A 17,270-nucleotide genomic window follows, 5' to 3' on the forward strand; every position below is an offset into this window, starting at 1 on the left:
TTCATCGTTCTCATCAGATTATAGTTTGGTTCGGAGCGAACGGCCAGAGGCCGTCCGGAGGATATCGGTGGTGGATAAGTGATTAGGTTGTTGGGCGTTGAGCGAGGGTCTCCTCTGGACGACCTCCGGACGTCCATTCCGAACTAAACTATAATCTGATAGGGACGGTGAACCCAGAAAGAGATCACAACCAATTACGATCGGATTATGATTATAATCCGACCGTAAATATGAATGATCTATCTCTTACATCACAAAAAGTGATAAAAAATCCGGACTCAAATGATCCCCACTTATTTTACAAATAAAAATTATTCATCTCCACCAATAGAGTATTCTCTGATCACTGTTTACCATCCAAGGATCCGGCCTGGGATAAAACTGGCAAGGCAATTAGTTGGATTCTATTCAGATCTCAAATCAGTGGCCGGACACGAAGCAATTAATCATCCAATAGCCTCTCTTCCTCATCTGACCCTATAAATTCGCCGTCTCTGTGATCTCCCCCGTCCTCTTTTATCCACCGCACTGTCACTCTCCGCCGATTCTAAAAACCCTAATCCCGCCTTCTGCGACGCTCACTGCCTCAAAACCCTAATCCCGGTGATCCCGCCGCTGCGGCATCTACGATTACACGCCGATGGCTGCTCCTGGATCGCCGCTCCCCGTCATTCCGCTCCTTGTGCCGTAGACGGTATATTAGATTCGAGTACAGCGCATTGTGATCTCTCGTGGAGTAGGTTTTTCCGCAGACTCATACCCTGGCGTCGGAGAGCGGCACCGCGCTGCCAGCCGCGGCGGCCGTTGCGGGTCCTGGAACGACAGAGGCGCAAGAGCCAGCACTGGCTCCGGCGAAAGCTGGGCCATCGCCGTGGAGGAAAGCGGCGGCGACGGCTGAGGAAGGGAAGGAGGGAGATCTGTTGATGGGTGCGGAGTCGTGGCCTGCCCTTGGGGATTCTAAGCCCAATGATTCGTCGAATATTGCGACTAAGGCGGCACCTGCTGCTATGCCGCCACCAAGGGCGATGCTTAACCCGGGTTTTCAACCACCTGCTGCTCCAATTCAGGTATTTTTTTTCTGCTCCTCTAGGTAGATCTTTCCTGTTTATAGCTGTTCGTCATTCCATTGGTTTATTTTCCTGTACTACTATTCTTTTAACGTGCTATACTTTTGCTAAGAACTTTTGGGTGCTAATATAAGAGGAGATGTTGATATTTAATAGTGAGATGGGCGTTTTGACGATTGTTTGATGCTAACCAAGTCAATGCAAAAGATATAGGGTTAGGACGGAAGTAGCTCCCAACCTGTCAGCCTTAGAATGAAATTCCATCTAAATGCATCTGTATGTTCGTTCTCAGTTTTTCTAAATAAATATACATGATCAGCAAGCTATGTCCTGACTATTTGACTTCAGCTCCTTAAATTGTAACCCTCCATTGAACGCCATTTTGAGTTTTCTTTGCCATTCCTTTACTTTTGGCACAATTTTAGTTGATTTATTTTGTCTTATTATATAGTCTATTAACCGTATTTGAAGATGTCATACTAGTTTACGGATTTCTAACTCTGCACAAGCATTTTATGATTATTTATTTATGCCACAATTTCTTTTTTTGTGTTTTGTTCCTAATTGCACTTAGTTTGGTTTGGTTCATGTTCTTTTGTTTTTAGTATTCCTTTTGTAGAGAAAAAGTGAGAATCTATAAATGAAAAGAAATGAAAATTATTTTTACACAAAAGATGCATGACTCTTTCTATAAGTATTAAACTTTTTATTTATTTTGGGTTTTGTAGTATTCATTTTCCTGGAAATTCCTACAAAATACATTTTCAAAAAGAATTTTTATTTTCGGAAAGAAGAAGATTATAAATGTTTTTTTTGAAGCTTCCTTATTATACCTAATGCTATATTATCTGTCATCATGCTAAACTATTATTGTGTTTGCATCAATCACAATACCATACTATTCATATACACACAAACTTTAAACTTTACGATATGATACATTGTTTTTTTTTTAGATGTGAACTTTGTAGTACACATCATAAATTGACCTCTTATCATTACTTTTTCTGTCTTTGTCATAATTTCATCTGACTCCATGAATTATAAAGTAGTTTTAGTCGCTTTCATTTTGTATTTTTTTAAAGTAAAAAAATCTAAATACTCATGATACTCTATGAAGTATATTTCAAGTAAATTGACATGAGAACCTAGCACGATTAATAGTATGTTCTCTGTTCATGTCTTCTGAAAATGGCCATATGAATTAATTATGAAGGTCAAATTGCTTTTCCATGTGTTAAATTGTAATTGTTGGATCGTGAAAAATGCTAGAAGGGGGGGGGGGGGGGGGGGGGATAGCGTTCGTCGAAAATTGTAAATTAAATCGAGTACGCAGTAGAAGAGAAAAATTGAAGCAACGCTAACACACCAAGTTTTACTTGGTCCGGAGTCTTCGTCGACTCCTACTCCAAGCCCCGCACGTGAGAGTGCTTTCGGTGGACAATTCACTAATAGTTTGGAAAAGTATTACACGATAAGTACAAGAACTATAAAAGTCATTGACAACAAAGAAAATAAAATTGAGTCGCAGGTTGTCGGAGAAGCTTCGCAGCGTCTTTGGAGTAGCACGCAAGAGAGCAATCGTAGAAGAAGTTGTGTTTGACTCTTGGTGGAAGACTGCTTATATAAGCAGTTCCGGGCACCTGGATCCTTTCCGGGCGCCTGGATCGTGACGTCGACCTACCAATCAGCGAGCTCTAAGTTGGCGAGCGGATAAGCCTTGGATATTCCCGGCGCTCGGATCACTCCGAGCGCGGTCCGGGCGCCCGGATCCCTTCCGGGTGCTTGGGCCCCCCCTTTTCCAACAACTCTTTTTCTGCCAGAAAAGGCTAGTCTGAGGCAATAAAAAGTATACTCCAAACAAAGTTAGCACAATATAACAAAATAGAGTAGTAATTCGATTCTGCCTTCTCGAAACCAGAATCTAGTCAAGATCTCAATTTAGATTTCTCAAATGGATCTAAGTTGGATCGACTGCTACTGTTCCCTCAAACGGGGAACGCGTCCTCACAAAGTCACTCTCCTCCAGTGCCTTCTCGAAACTAGAATCTAGTCAAGATCTCAATTTAGATTTCCCAAATGGATCTAAGTTAGATCGACGGCTACTGTCCCTCAAACGGGGAACGCGTCTTCACAAAGTCACTCTCCTCCAGTGACTTATCTTAACTTATCGTCTTGCCAGACATCCGGTCAGCTCGTCGACCTGTCTGGACTTCATGCCAGCTATCCGATCGGTCCGTTGACCTAGCTGGACTTCCTGCAACACTGAGTTAGCACAATAGATAACACAGTAAAGTAAGATAGTGTTTAACAGATTTTAAGATTCGCTGGTCCCGGCGATCGCGCGCGGTCCATCGAAAACCAGTCGGTTACATATAACCAGGGTTACCTCCCTAGGGCTGCCTAGCTTTACTCAATAAGACTTCCATTGCCTGACTTCACTCACCAGGACTTCCAACACCTAACTTCACTCACTAGGGCCCGACTTCACTCACCAGGACTTCCACCACCTAGCTTCACTCAGCAGGACTTCCACCACCTAGCTTCACTCACTAGAGCCTGGCTTCACTCACCAGGACTTCCACTTTGCCTAACTTCCAGTTAGGACTAGTCGCTTAGTAGGCTTATCACCTGCCTATCCTTTGGGTAGGACTTACCTTTGCTAGTCATCTAGTCCTGACTAGACTTCTCTCCAAACATCAAGTGTTGTTTGGATAAACCCTTGGTTAAATTGACTAAACTTAGGTATATTGTCAAACATCGAAACCCTAGAGGTTGATTGCATTAACAGTAATCTCTTGCCTCAGTTTGCCAAATTTGATGTCCTAGTCGATGCAATTGTCAAGCGTTGTCTTACACCTAGACAACCTAAATTAGTTGGGACACCACATGATGATGATGATGATGATAATATTCTTTCATAGGATGGATTAGGAGTTTCTTTTGCAAAACAGACTGAAAACATAATTTTTAATTAGAAGTATGTATTTTTGGCCCTTGTTGAATTTAGAATATTTAAAAGGGTGGAGTGAAGGTATCTCCTTTTTATTATATATCATATTTGCCTCGCTTTGTAATGTAAAATTCAATTTTAACTTCAGTGCTATGTCTGCCTATCTATATCATGGTCTTTTTCTTTTATTTAGACTTTTGGAGAATGTTCTCATCAGATTTTTATTTATTGTTCTGAACTGCAATTGATGAAGCTATGTTAGCCTGTCCCACATTTCCTGTGTTGATTTTTATTGAAAATATATTTTTTAAAAAATTTATGTCTGGACTTTTTTTAAAAAAAATTTGGAACTGGTTTAACTATTTATTTATCAGCATTTCAACTACTACTATATGTCAAGAGCTAAGGTTGGAGCAGGAAATTCTTTGAGAAAGTTTATGTTTTTTCTGGTGATACATAATCCCATTAAGAATAAATTTCAAAATTGAATGTTATGGGCATTCAATTATAAACTACATGTTTTTTTAATAACTCAACAATTAACCTCTCCAGATTATGGAAAAATAAGTTTGGTCTTTGAGTTACAATCTACAAATACAGATGCATTTGTGCTATGTTTGTGAATGGAATCTGTATCTTGAAACTTTGTTTGCACTTTAGTTGTTAGCTTTTGAATTGGTGAACAAATGACAAGTTTGGTTAGCACACTTAAATGGTTTCCATCAGGATTTGGTGAGACTGCATATCAAGTGCTGTACCAACTGATAAATTTTTACTTTTTTGCTCTAAATAGAAAAATTTTGACTTGCTAGTGGGATAATCAATGAGTGCCAATTAGTGACAGTATGTATTGTTACTCCAGTGTCCTCAAGAAATATGATTCCATGGATGTCATTTCTTCTGGCGAGTTAATTTATAAAATATTTGTGCAACTGGTTATGTTATACATGGTTCTATTAAGAGAGTTAAATATGTTTGCAGAAATGGAATCATCAGATGGTTTTCATTATTTATCTTCAGAAAATACATTTACTACTCAAATTAGTTTTTAAAATAGCAATTTTCTAAATTGTCTGTTTTTTTTCTGTTATAATTTTTGTTTGTGCTTTATGGACATTTGTTAACTTATTTCTCCTCTTCTTTGGTAGGGATCAATGGGCATTCGGAAATCTGGTGGTTTTGTAAGTAACAATTCTCCCAAGCAACATCATCACAAAAATGGCCCTAGACGTAATGGACCAGTTAATGGTGGACCACCGCTTCCTGTACATTTCACATACCAACAACCAGGGCAGCCAATGGTGTATCCTGTTTTACAACCTCCAACTCTGATGGTTCCTGATTATGCTTATCAGTCTAATCATGTACCATTTCCTAATGTTCAACCACATATTGTGAATTCGGGCGAACCTCACATGCGGGGATTAGTCCCAACCAGCCAACCTGGAGGAAATGATGGAAATAGAAATTTTAAGCCTCTGCAACAAGATCCAAACAATTGGCATCCCAATGTTCCATATGGTGGCAGACCATATAATGTCCATGAACCTCCTCAAATGTGGAGGCGGCCTTTTGGTCCAAGGGACAGCATAGATATGCCTCATGGCATTGGACCAAGAACTTTCTTCAGGCCTGTTCCTCAATTTCTAGGTCATGCACCTAGATTTATCAGTGGACCTGGTTTCCCTGGTATTTTTTCAATCTGAACATATTTTCTTTTTATGAATATCTTTTCTTGTCTAAGCTTTTGTACATTGCTCAAACTCAGGCCCTCCTATGTATTATGTTCCTGCTTCTACTCTTGAAGTGCTGCATGGCCCTCCTCGATTTCCTTCACACCCTTCTCCTCCAGTCCATCCCAATATGACACCAGAGATGGTAGCTTTGCAAACTAATATAGTAAAACAAATTGAGTATTATTTCAGGTTTGTTTGAGACCTCTTGGCATAAGCATCATTGGTGTTATCCTCACTTGTATTTCTTGTTTTTTCTCATGAACATTTACAATATACTAATTAGACATTCTTCTGAATAGTATGTTCAATGTGTCAGACTTTACACAGCAGTTTTGTAATAATCTCTATCTCTGTATAAATACTAGCCAGATGATTCCTTGAACTTAAATATGCTTACAATCTTCTTTCATTTGTAGTGATGAGAACTTGCAAAAGGATCGATACCTGATATCATTACTGGATGAGCAGGGATGGGTTTCTATAACCAAAATTGCTGATTTTAATAGGGTATGATTGGTTATGTTGCTAAATATTTTTATATTCCCAATTGAATATATTTTGACGTTGGAACATTTTACATTTTGCTGCTAATATTACAATGGCATTGCAGCTCAAGAAGATGACGACTAGTATACCCTTGATTCTTGATGCTTTACGTAGCTCAAATTTGATAGAAATTCAGGTTATAATAATTTGGTTTTACTCTTTGAAAATGAATTTTTTTGTCTTCCACCTTTTAGTTTGTTTGACCTACAAGCTATGTAACAGTATGATTCTTTGGTATATCTATGTCCTTATTCACAGTTTAATGGGCAGGATGACAACATAAGACGGCGTGGCGATTGGTCCAAGTGGATTTCAGCCCCATCTCCTGTTGTTTCTTCACAATTTCAGTCCACACAAGGCCAATCTCCTGTAAGGGTGAATATCAACATTAATGAAAGAAGTAATAGTGCTCAAATTCATGGGACCCATTGTGAAGATCAAGATGGATATTCAAATTCAACACCTTTTTATTCTACAAAAGAATCTAATACTTTCTCAGAGTCTAGTACAGGAAATGTGCTTATTAGTGTTGAAGAAGTTGATCAAAATGGAGATAGAAAGAACGATAAGGAGATGGACTGTAACACACTTTTGGAGGGACAGAAAGATCCTCTTGGTGATTGCAGATGTACGCCTAATAATAACTCTATTGCCAGCAATGTTGATGTTGATTATATAATTAATGATTCTCAAATCTCTAACAACTTGGAGGTCAATCTCAACTCCTGTGACATTGGTCCAAAATTAGACAAGGTGACAACAGATGGTGCTGAGTATGATAATGGTTTTCTTGATAGTCCTCATGTGTACAATTCTCAAAGTACTTTTATGCTTGATGAGGAGCTTGAATTGGAGCATACGGCAAATGAGATTGATCGTCTTTCATTAAATAGAAGGTTACAAGGCGGCTTCTCGAAATCTCTTCTTCAAGTCTCTTTATTTGACTAAATTTGTCTTTGTTTTTCTTGCTATATCCTATTTTCCCCCTAGTTTTTAATAAGTATCTTCCATCTGCAAGTGACAGCAGGCTCTTAAGTTGCATTAGTCATTGCTAACATAGTCCAAGTATACTTATCAACCATTAGCATCTTCTCAGCCATCAAATATTTCTGTTCAACAAGAAGTTTCTGGGATATACTAGGGCTATTTGGTGTAAGAAAAGGAAAGAATTTTAAACCAATGCCATGTCTGCCAGTTTCTCATTTGGCTGATCCAAGATCCTCTATATCAAGAAGCCTCTGACCATTGACCACCGCTTACATATTCCCTGCTTTCATACAGTAGATATTATCAGTCTGTAATCAAATATTACTCAACCTGTACATAATTTTGCATAATATATAATATTGGAAGATTACTTCCTTCCTTTCAAAATAGTCATACCTAATAAATAACAGGATCATTTTGTTGCCAAAATCATATCTTTTTTTAAGAGAAAAAACGTTAGCTTATTGCAAAAATAATAGGATCTAGGTTGGCAAGATCAAGAGAGAGATGCTAGTAAGTTATAAAGTGCAGGTTGTGTTTTAGGGTCCAAAAGAACCTTGTTTGTAGGCTATATATAGCAAACTAATCATGCAACCAGACCTAGAATGGCAGCACATAATCAATGAGAATACTCAAGAAAGGTCTTCTTTACTATTAGATATTAACAAATTTGAAATAAGGCAATTTGATTCAATTGTATTCAAATGATTCAAAACTGAAACTAAACAAACAATCTTTTGTTAAGACTGATATTTTGCTTTCACTCTAATTTAGTTATCTTGTGTTTTTCTTTACTGTAATTATGTTCATCCACATAATTCCACTTGTGGCCATTGACCCTTGAAGCTTTCTTATATTTGAATTTTTACTCCACTTTCCTCAATACGATTCTGTATATTTCTCTTATTTTAATTTATTTTCAATTTTGCACTTACATGTTTCAATCTTCAATAGGGTTGATGACGAAGAGGATGAAATGAATGTTAATGATCAAGACGTGCACAGGCTTATAATTGTTACACAAGTTTGTTATGTCACTCCTTATTTATTTACATTATTTTAGTTGACTTTTTAACATATTGCTTATTGAATTTATGCTTTACTATTACATGTCAAGCTGGTGCGAAGTAGGCAAAGTGCATTTTGTTTTTCTTGATCGACTGTTATCAGATAGGCTTACCTTCATGAATTGGATTTTCATAATGTTAATTTCAATATTCTCCCTCTCTCTGGACAACTTTCTTTTTTGTCTTGGTTTTTTTTCCAATGTAAGAATCATTTCTCCCTGCCCTTTCAGATGCATTGACATTGCAAATCTCTAGAAACACCTTGCAGGCGAAGTTTTTTGCACATTGTTTCCTTTAGTTATTTTTGTTTCGTTTTAGTAAGAAATAACGAATCGATTTTCCTGCACTAACGGTGTCTTGCATAACTTCGATACAGGATACCAGGGTCAACAAAGATGATAGCACTAGCTCAGGGAAACCAGAAATTATATCTAATGAACTTGCTTCTGCTATCAATGATGGTCTTTATTTTTATGAGCAGGTAATTGTTTGTTCTCTTTCACATAGTTCTATTTGGTTCTAGGCCATTTGTGTTTGTGATGTTCTGTCTACTTTTGCTATAACAGATCTACTTCTAATAAAAAAATAGTTATAATTTTTTATTTAATTTGCAGGAGTTGCATGCCAAAAGATCCGGTAATAATAGAAATACCAACACAAAAATGACTAAATCTGGTCCCTCCAATGTAACCTCATCCTTGCATCTGAAGACAAACCTAAATATCACAAATTATGCCTCTGACGACGTTGGACAAGCTAGCCCTCGACAGCGCCAAAATAAAGGCGTGAACAAATCACATGCCTCTCATAGGCGTCTTTTTCCAAGTAATTTTAGAAATCGTCATGGAGTTGCATCTGAGAGCCCACCAAGCAACTCGGTTGGCTTTTTCTTTGGTTCAACACCACCAGAAAATATCTGGTTAGTACTGCTAGTTAGTTTTAGATATGATTCTATTATTAGTTAAATTAACTTGTCTTGTTGGCCTTACTTTCACATTCACTGTTTTCCAGCTTTATGCCTTCTAAGTTGAGTGTCTCACCACATAATATTCATCCTGGGAGCCCACCTGTGGGATCAATGCCAAAATCTTTTCCACCATTTCAGCATCCAAGCCATCACCTTCTAGAGAAAAATCAATTTAAGCAGCAAAAGTATATGATTTTTCATTGAACTTTTATTGCTCTCATATTATCACTATCTTTGATCTATTCACGCTGTTTGCTACTGATGTTCTTGGTGAAGGTATCTGAAGTTCCACAAACGTTGCCTTAATGATCGAAAGAAATTAGGGATTGGTTGCAGTGAGGTAGGTCTTGACTTCTATTTTTCTCTTAAAATCATTTTAATAACGTATATTCCAAAAGGGAGACAAGTGTAGATTAAACATTGGGAAATTGACCTTGTTCTTAATCCCTTACATTCTATGTGCTTACCTCTGTTACTTGCCATTGGTTGAATTTTGCTTATCATAGTTCTTCTTACCTATGTTGGAAAATTTATGGTTTCTCTATGCAGGAAATGAATACTCTTTACCGATTTTGGTCATATTTCCTACGAGATATGTTCAACAAATCAATGTATGATGAATTTTGTAAATTTGCAATGGAAGATGCAAATGCTAATTATAACTATGGGCTGGAGTGTCTCTTCAGATTTTACAGGTACTGCTAATATATTTTAAGCATCATGAGAGAACCTTGCTAAACTTGAGCTTTTGTTTTCGAAACTGCTTGTTTTAATCTTCTATTAGTAATTTCAACTCTAATTTTTTTTTTATGTTTATGCTTTTCCAGTTATGGGTTGGAGAAACAATTTAGGGATGATCTGTATGATGATTTTGAACGACTCACACTTGAATCTTACAAGAAATGCAATCTTTATGGCCTTGAAAAATACTGGTAACATGTCTAACATTTTGTTTATTGTGGTAATAATACTATACCTCTATTTCCTTGTTAGATCGATGTGTTAATTCATAAATTTTGTTGCTATTCTGCAATTATTTTAGGAATTTAATTATCAACCTCAAAGTTGAACAAGTTCAAATTTGAAAGAAAGTCAGCCTAACAAAGTATTTATGGTGTTGAGTTGGGTTCTACAGGGAAGATTTTCGAGTTAGATTCTATTTGGTCCATGTTTGGGTCAATTTGGGGCCCAAAATGATTTAGGCTGAATTGAGGTCGAACCCCATTCAAATGTGTCTCAAATCAATGGAGTCAGGTTAATTGAAGGTGGAAAATTTTTATAACTGGTTGAATCCTCGTAGTTCGTAATGGGGAGGTAAAAGTACAATCCCGTAGGGCACTCTAGAACCTTGAGACATCAACCTAATGCTACTCAAGTATTTCTAGATTGCCATACTTTTATGTGGAAGCTCTTTTAAGTACTAACTCTATTTAGATGCTAAACATTAGCTTTACAATCATTCTACCCCCCAACAAAAACCAAAGATTAGAACAGAAGCACGGAAGTCTTTGGGTCCAACCTTCAAGTTTGATGACCATCTTCAAGGTAGAAGTTCCACATTGCTTCATGCCCAATTCATTACGTTCATTAACTAAACTAGCTTGCTTGATATCTTGAAGCAATGTGTAAACCTGCGCACTGCAGTTATCAGAGATCACCACATACATATCAAAATACATAATTAAACTTAATAATCAACATATTGATGGACTCATGGTAGGTATTGATTTTATACACAACAGATGCATCATTGGCCAGGAGAATGTGTTGTACTACCTCACTCAATTGTTGGTTGGTTTTAAACTATTTCACTCGAATGTGTCATACTTTTTTTAATTATACATTTAACATTTATGATATTGTCATCTGTTAACCTATGATAAATGAATTACAAGTAGTTACTGCAGCTAAAAGCAAATGCTGCAACTTCCAAATGACATGTGGATTGTTTGCAGAAGGTAATTCTTCAAATGACAAAATGCTTGTACTTAAATAGTTTTAACCATACGGTATAATATTTTCTACCCTGTGACCCAAATATATCTGATATGCTAGAATAATCTATTGTTGTTGGACTATTAATGATCTTTTAATCATAAGCACGAAATGACCTTTGTAATTTGTTTTTCTAGTTTATTTATATGTTCGTAAAATAAAGAGCTAAAGGAATTTATTGCTACACTGCTTGTCCGATATTTGTCTTTTTTTTAGAAGGGAAGTTGCATGGTAGTCTGGCATTCAAATGGTTTGGCCATACGCATTTTGCAATTTGCGAAGTCAGATGAATGCCGTGGAGTGTGCTCTGTGGCAACCATTTTAGTTGATGGTTCATAAACTTGCTCCGATTCCTCACTGATTGCAAAATTTGTTTTTGTATCGTAGGGCATTTCATCATTATAGAGGTCACCGCAGAACTGATGCTCTAAGAAAGCACCCAGAGTTGGAGAGGCTTCTTCGAGAAGAATATCGCACTCTGGAAGATTTCAGGGCTAAGGAAAAGGCTGGCACAGCTTCAGGAAAAGAGTGCAGCAGCAGCAGTGGTGGCTGCAACAACAATAAGTGTGGTGGTTTTAATGACCATGGAGTCGTGCCATAGGTTGAGCTGCTGCTACAGCCTTGCTTTCGCTGCTCTGTATCATGCAGTTTTTCAGCCTTGGCACCGTTTCCTGCAAACTTAGTTTCCAACTTGTTAGTATGGATTAGAGGGTCTGTACATTTCAGATATATGGAGGTTTTAAGATCCTTGCCGCTGGTAAATTTTGGCTGAGTCAGGAATTCTTTCTCCATCCCAGATTTTGTATATAACGCCAAAGATAGAAACCATACTGTATCTGGAATCTTGGAAATTGACCAATAATATGGTTTAAAATTCAGCCATGCTCATTGGTTGTTCCTTTAGAGAAGCGGTTAGAAGAGAGGTTGCGAGGTGTTCAATCTTTTCGGTAACTTTTCAAATTTTGTAAATTTAAAACATTCATCATTGCATCTATTTCTGTTTTCCTAGTCGAGGCTTAAATTGATTCCTTGTATGAGTTTTCTCCAAGATCCTTTATCTGTTTCAAACACTTTTCTTCTTTCAAGTATCAATTCAATGGTGCGATAGGTTTCCTAGATAATAAAAGTTTGAATATCTAAATATTATGTGAGGTGTTTGAATTATTTATGATATTGGATCTTCCTAGGTAATAAGAGATTGAATATCACACTATTATACATGAGGTGATAAGAGCATCCACAATGCTCCTATTAATAGGGTACTATACTATTCTTTCATCTTGAATGCTTTAAGATAGCATGGGGTGGGTTAGAGTTGGCTCACTCTTGAATGCTTTAAGATAGCATGGGGTGGGTTAGAGTTGGCTCACCCTATGAGTATATTATTATTATTATTATTATTATTTAAATTTTAATTATTAAAAAAATTGTAAAATTAAAAGTTATTATTATTTTTTAATAATATTATTATTTATTTTTTAAAACGATAAATAATATATTTTTTTACATATTTTTTTCTAATGATTTAGACTTGTATTTTATATTATTTTATTTATTTATAATTTATTTTTTTATTTAATTCAAATTAAAAATATAATAATAATTTTAATATATATTTATTTATTATAATATAATTTTAAGATAATTGAGTAGATCATAATATTCATAAATAATAAATATTAATATTAAAATAAATGTAGGTGAAAAAAATATTTTTAATAGTAAGATTTTATTATATATAAATATTTTAATAAATATATAATAGTAAGATTTTATATCTATATATATATATATATATATATATATATATATATATATATATAAAATGAGATGATGGTGTTATAATAAAAATGGGTTATGGATACTTAAAAAATTTCTGTAGACCCGGATTTGGATTTCTTAGTAATTGGTTCCCATCATCGTATGAAAAACATAATTATTACTCTATTTCCGCATGAAATATCCTACGCCGACTTTCCGCTCTCCACAAAGAGCCGGGCGCTTACCACGCTCCACCATGAGTCAGCATGAAATCCTGTATGCTGTCTATTTATGGCCGTTTGCTTTTCTTTATTTAACTTCGGCGAGTCCGCCGAAGATATTAAAATAGTATAATTCAAAAAATAAAATAACACGGCTTTTCAGTTTATATATATATATATAGTGAGGATTTCTTATTTTTAAATAAATATATAGAATTTTGGGGCATTCGCGTTGTTATTTTTTTAATTATATTTCGTGCCTTGTTTTTAACGACTGAAAATTGAGAATTTAAAACTGATTTCTTGTCTTATTTCATGTTATTTAACTCACCCAAGTCTTCATGTTAAAGAGGATTTCTACTTCAACTTACTCCTCTCACAACAATGGCTTCTCTTCTTCTGCTCTTGTCTGAGCTCCTCCTGCCCGAGAAGGATGAGTTCCTCGCTGCGAGTCACCCGTTGAAGGCCGCCGCCATCGCCTTATCAATATCAAAGGCCGAGAACACTCAAGTGGTCGAGGAGGATCTGAGCAGCACAAAGGTCCTGGCCGAGTTGATTTGGCCTTGATGGTAATTCTGCCCTAGTCTATTTACATGCATGTGTAAGCCATGTTTATCCGAGAGGCAAATATCGGAAAAAAAATATATATTAATAATTTTGCATTTATCTACTGTTGGCAATTAATTTGTAATTCCAAGTCTTACAAAAAAATAGTATATTAGGGAATGCTAAGCAAAAAAAAAAATAAAAATCTCTGAAGTTATCACCTAATCATGCATATGAATGGATCACATAAAAAAGCTCAAGCATGAATAGTTTCATTAAAGCAATCTAGAGTAGCATGTGTAGAGCCTCCAATGATGTGATATGATAGTAAAGCACTTGGAAGAACAAAAAGATCAAAATTAGAATCCCAATAGAAATGACTATCTTAAAAATCAACCTCTAAATGTGCATAAATTGTGCTTAAAATTTATCCGGTAAATAAACCAAAAAAGGAAGTCATCCACCTCAAAGATTAGCCAGACGAAACTTGAACATCTGAATTATCAAAACAACAACAAAAACACCACAGATGGCATGTGTACAACTTTTCCTAGGGTATATCAACAATGGGGTGAAGCAAGTCAACTATTGATAAGATACAAATTTCACACCAGAAATGAAATAATTTGAGGTCGTGAGTAGTAATTATTCAATATCAAATATATAAATCTACGGAAGAAGTGGAGGAAAGAAACGTAATAAAACGCCATTCTCATAACTCGTGATTCTCAAGCTCACTGTTAAGCAGAGTCAGTCGATTGTGCAATCAAGTTACATCCAGGTTGCCTGTAGATTCTCCGCGTAATGCATTCCGCTCTCAAGTTCTCTCCTGATTTATGATCCTCCTTTGGTTTCTTGGGTGCTTTCCATTTCATCTCCACCTTTAGATCTTTCAAGAACAATTTTTCCAACCTTTATATACTTCTCCTTGAATTTCTCCTCCCAGTCCTGTAGGACTTCGAGCTCGGCCTCACCCAGATCGTCCAAGTCGCTATTAAGATCACCTAGGTCAAATGACATAAGAGCCAAGGCTCGGCTAGTTTCCCTTCCTGCAAAGAAAGCATAAGGTCCACCAGGGCCATAAAGCATCCTGAAGAAAACAAAACAAAAACAAAGTGCTATTAGTTGTAATACTGGACGAAACCTATTTGTCCGAAGAAAGATAGAGAAGTTTGAGGTTCCACTAAAAATATTCCATCAATCTTCGGGAAAAGTGAAATGTATGTTTCTAAGGGAAGGAGCCACCGTTCGGATAGGGGAGAAAAGGCTATAGCATATTTCTAGGTAATTATTCTTAAGCACAAAATTGATTGAAGATAACGAGAATTTGGAATAAGATGGCTTTCTATTTTAATCTATTAAATTTAGTTATTGGATCCATCGATCTAGTAAAATCATTGTATGGCATCTCGTAGGGATAAAACAGTATAAGGAACTGATACTGTACTTTCTCTTTTATTCATCAACTTTTTCTAAAAACCTACTTAAACGACTTCAATATCAATACAAATTGATTCAACTACTAATCTTGCTCCTAGTACACCAAAACAATCATACATAATATAACAATGCAAATGCGTATGCCAGTATTACTGCCTAACTAAACCTGGTAAACACCAACCAAAAAATGCATTGCACTTAACTTCATTCTACATCTCATTTATGTTTGGGCTGATCACATTAAGGAACTGAACCTATCACAAACCGCCATATACCGAAGAAAAATGTAATCAGCATGATTAGTTTGTATTCCATCAATCAGAAGACTCGTAAATCAATTTCCTTCAGATGCTAAATCGTTATCCAATATATCTGTGCCTTCAAATGATATATAGCTTCACAAAATAGAAATAGGTACAAATCACCACGGAAAACTAACCAAAGCTTCGCCAAAGTCTTGCATACGGGGGATACAAAGAAAAAAAAGGGCACTGAAAGAATGAATAAAACTTCGTTATTTCCCGAGAGTAAATTATGCAGAACTAAAACTAAAACTCAAAACTTGCAAAATAAATGAGGCCAGCTGATCCTCATTTTATGCTCTGGGGCATGGTAAACAAGCAGAGCTCAAGTCTTATTTGAATTGTTTACATAGATAATGAAAGTTTAAAGCATATGCCTAGCATAACTAACTTTCTTATTTCACAAGAGTAAATCATTGTAGAGCATAAAAAACTCAAAACTTGCACAAAAAATAAAAAATAAAAAAATCTAATTGATCCTCATTTTATGCTCTGAATCTAAAAGCCCATACCCCCAAAAGTTATGTGAAGAAGAACAATTTGCCATAGTTATCAGATTCAAATGGGCAACACTGCCAACACAATTAGAATAATATCTCATTTTGAAAATTTCGATATAAATTATTATGAGATGCTTTCTAACTTTCTTTGTGTCAAGATGAAGAAAAAAAATCAACTGCCGACAAGGGGAAAAAAAAAAGGAGAATGTGGGAGAAAAGAAGATTGGCATAAGAAAGTGTACCTCCCGATCGAGACGTCGTAGACCACGCCCTTGATCGCCATCAGCAGGGGCTTCTTGGGGTCGGATCCGTCGTAAGTCCTTAGCTCCTCCAGCGAGATGTCCCCCAGCTGAACAGGCTCAGGCGGCGGCACGAGCACTTCCTCCGTCGATGGAATCGGCGGCGCGAGCGACCTCTTGACGGCAGCTTCATCGTCCGGGTAGACGAAGAAGGCGGAGACGAGGTGGTAGACGCAGGCCATGAGGGCGAGGATGGTGAAGAAGGCGGCGGGCGCTAGGGTCGTGTAGGCGCCGATCGCCGCCACCAGCGACGAGGAGAACGCCATGGCGAAGAGCAACGGGAGGAGCTGCGACTGGAAGAAGGTTGTTAGGGTTTGGGAGATAGAAATGGAGCAACAAGAAAGGAAAGGAAAGGAAAGGAAAGGTCGGAGCTTTTTGAAAGAGCAGTTTCCTGCAGACTTAAAGCACACGCACTGTTTATAGACAAATTAACTTAAAACACACTTCCATTCAAATTCTAAGTGAAATTAATTTATAATTTTAAAATTCTCTTGGAAATTTCCTTGAAATTTCACTCGAGAAAGAAAATGTTCGATGGAAGTTTTGAACCATCTTGACTGGTACAAAGGGCCGATTTAGATTTGACTTTGAATGGAACAAGAATAATATTTGACTGTTGTTCAGAGAAATTGATACGATCTAATTAGCCACCTCACTTCCGGGACTTTGATTGAGCTGACTTAGTTGTTAAACCATTCATCCTGTCCATCGTTGTCTGTCTTTTTCAAATTAAAAAAGAAAAAAAAAACTAAGAGAAGGGAAATCAGAACTAAATCAATCAAAAAATTAATAAAGAACTTTAAATGGAGGAAGGCAACCTGTAGCGGGATCCCAATTTTACTGGGATCATCATAAGTGGCAACTTTTGGGTAAACGGAATGAT

General features: G+C 36.6%; 2 protein-coding genes across 2 annotated transcripts; one reads left to right on the forward strand and one right to left on the reverse strand.

Moving 5' to 3' along the window:
* The first annotated feature begins 502 nt into the window (after positions 1 to 502).
* Positions 503 to 12,200, forward strand: LOC122014449 (la-related protein 1A-like). Its single transcript, XM_042570680.1, has 14 exons — positions 503 to 1,067; positions 5,169 to 5,709; positions 5,789 to 5,945; positions 6,173 to 6,263; positions 6,367 to 6,438; positions 6,573 to 7,198; positions 8,244 to 8,313; positions 8,733 to 8,837; positions 8,971 to 9,275; positions 9,368 to 9,508; positions 9,600 to 9,663; positions 9,873 to 10,018; positions 10,151 to 10,255; positions 11,706 to 12,200. The coding sequence occupies exons 1-14, from the start codon at positions 924 to 926 to the stop codon at positions 11,917 to 11,919; spliced, it is 2,781 nt and encodes a 926-aa protein (XP_042426614.1). The 5' UTR covers positions 503 to 923; the 3' UTR covers positions 11,920 to 12,200.
* Positions 12,201 to 14,318: 2,118 nt separating this feature from the next.
* On the reverse strand, positions 14,319 to 16,782 carry LOC122017596 (membrane steroid-binding protein 2-like). Its single transcript, XM_042575242.1, has 2 exons — positions 16,331 to 16,782; positions 14,319 to 14,936 (listed from the first exon to the last, which is right to left on the reverse strand). Exons 1-2 carry the CDS (start codon positions 16,651 to 16,653, stop codon positions 14,681 to 14,683), a joined length of 579 nt encoding a protein of 192 aa, XP_042431176.1. The 5' UTR covers positions 16,654 to 16,782; the 3' UTR covers positions 14,319 to 14,680.
* Between the last annotated feature and the right edge of the window lie 488 nt (positions 16,783 to 17,270).

Source organism: Zingiber officinale, chromosome 8B (genome assembly GCF_018446385.1).
Source record: "Zingiber officinale cultivar Zhangliang chromosome 8B, Zo_v1.1, whole genome shotgun sequence".
Lineage (NCBI taxonomy): Eukaryota > Viridiplantae > Streptophyta > Magnoliopsida > Zingiberales > Zingiberaceae > Zingiber > Zingiber officinale.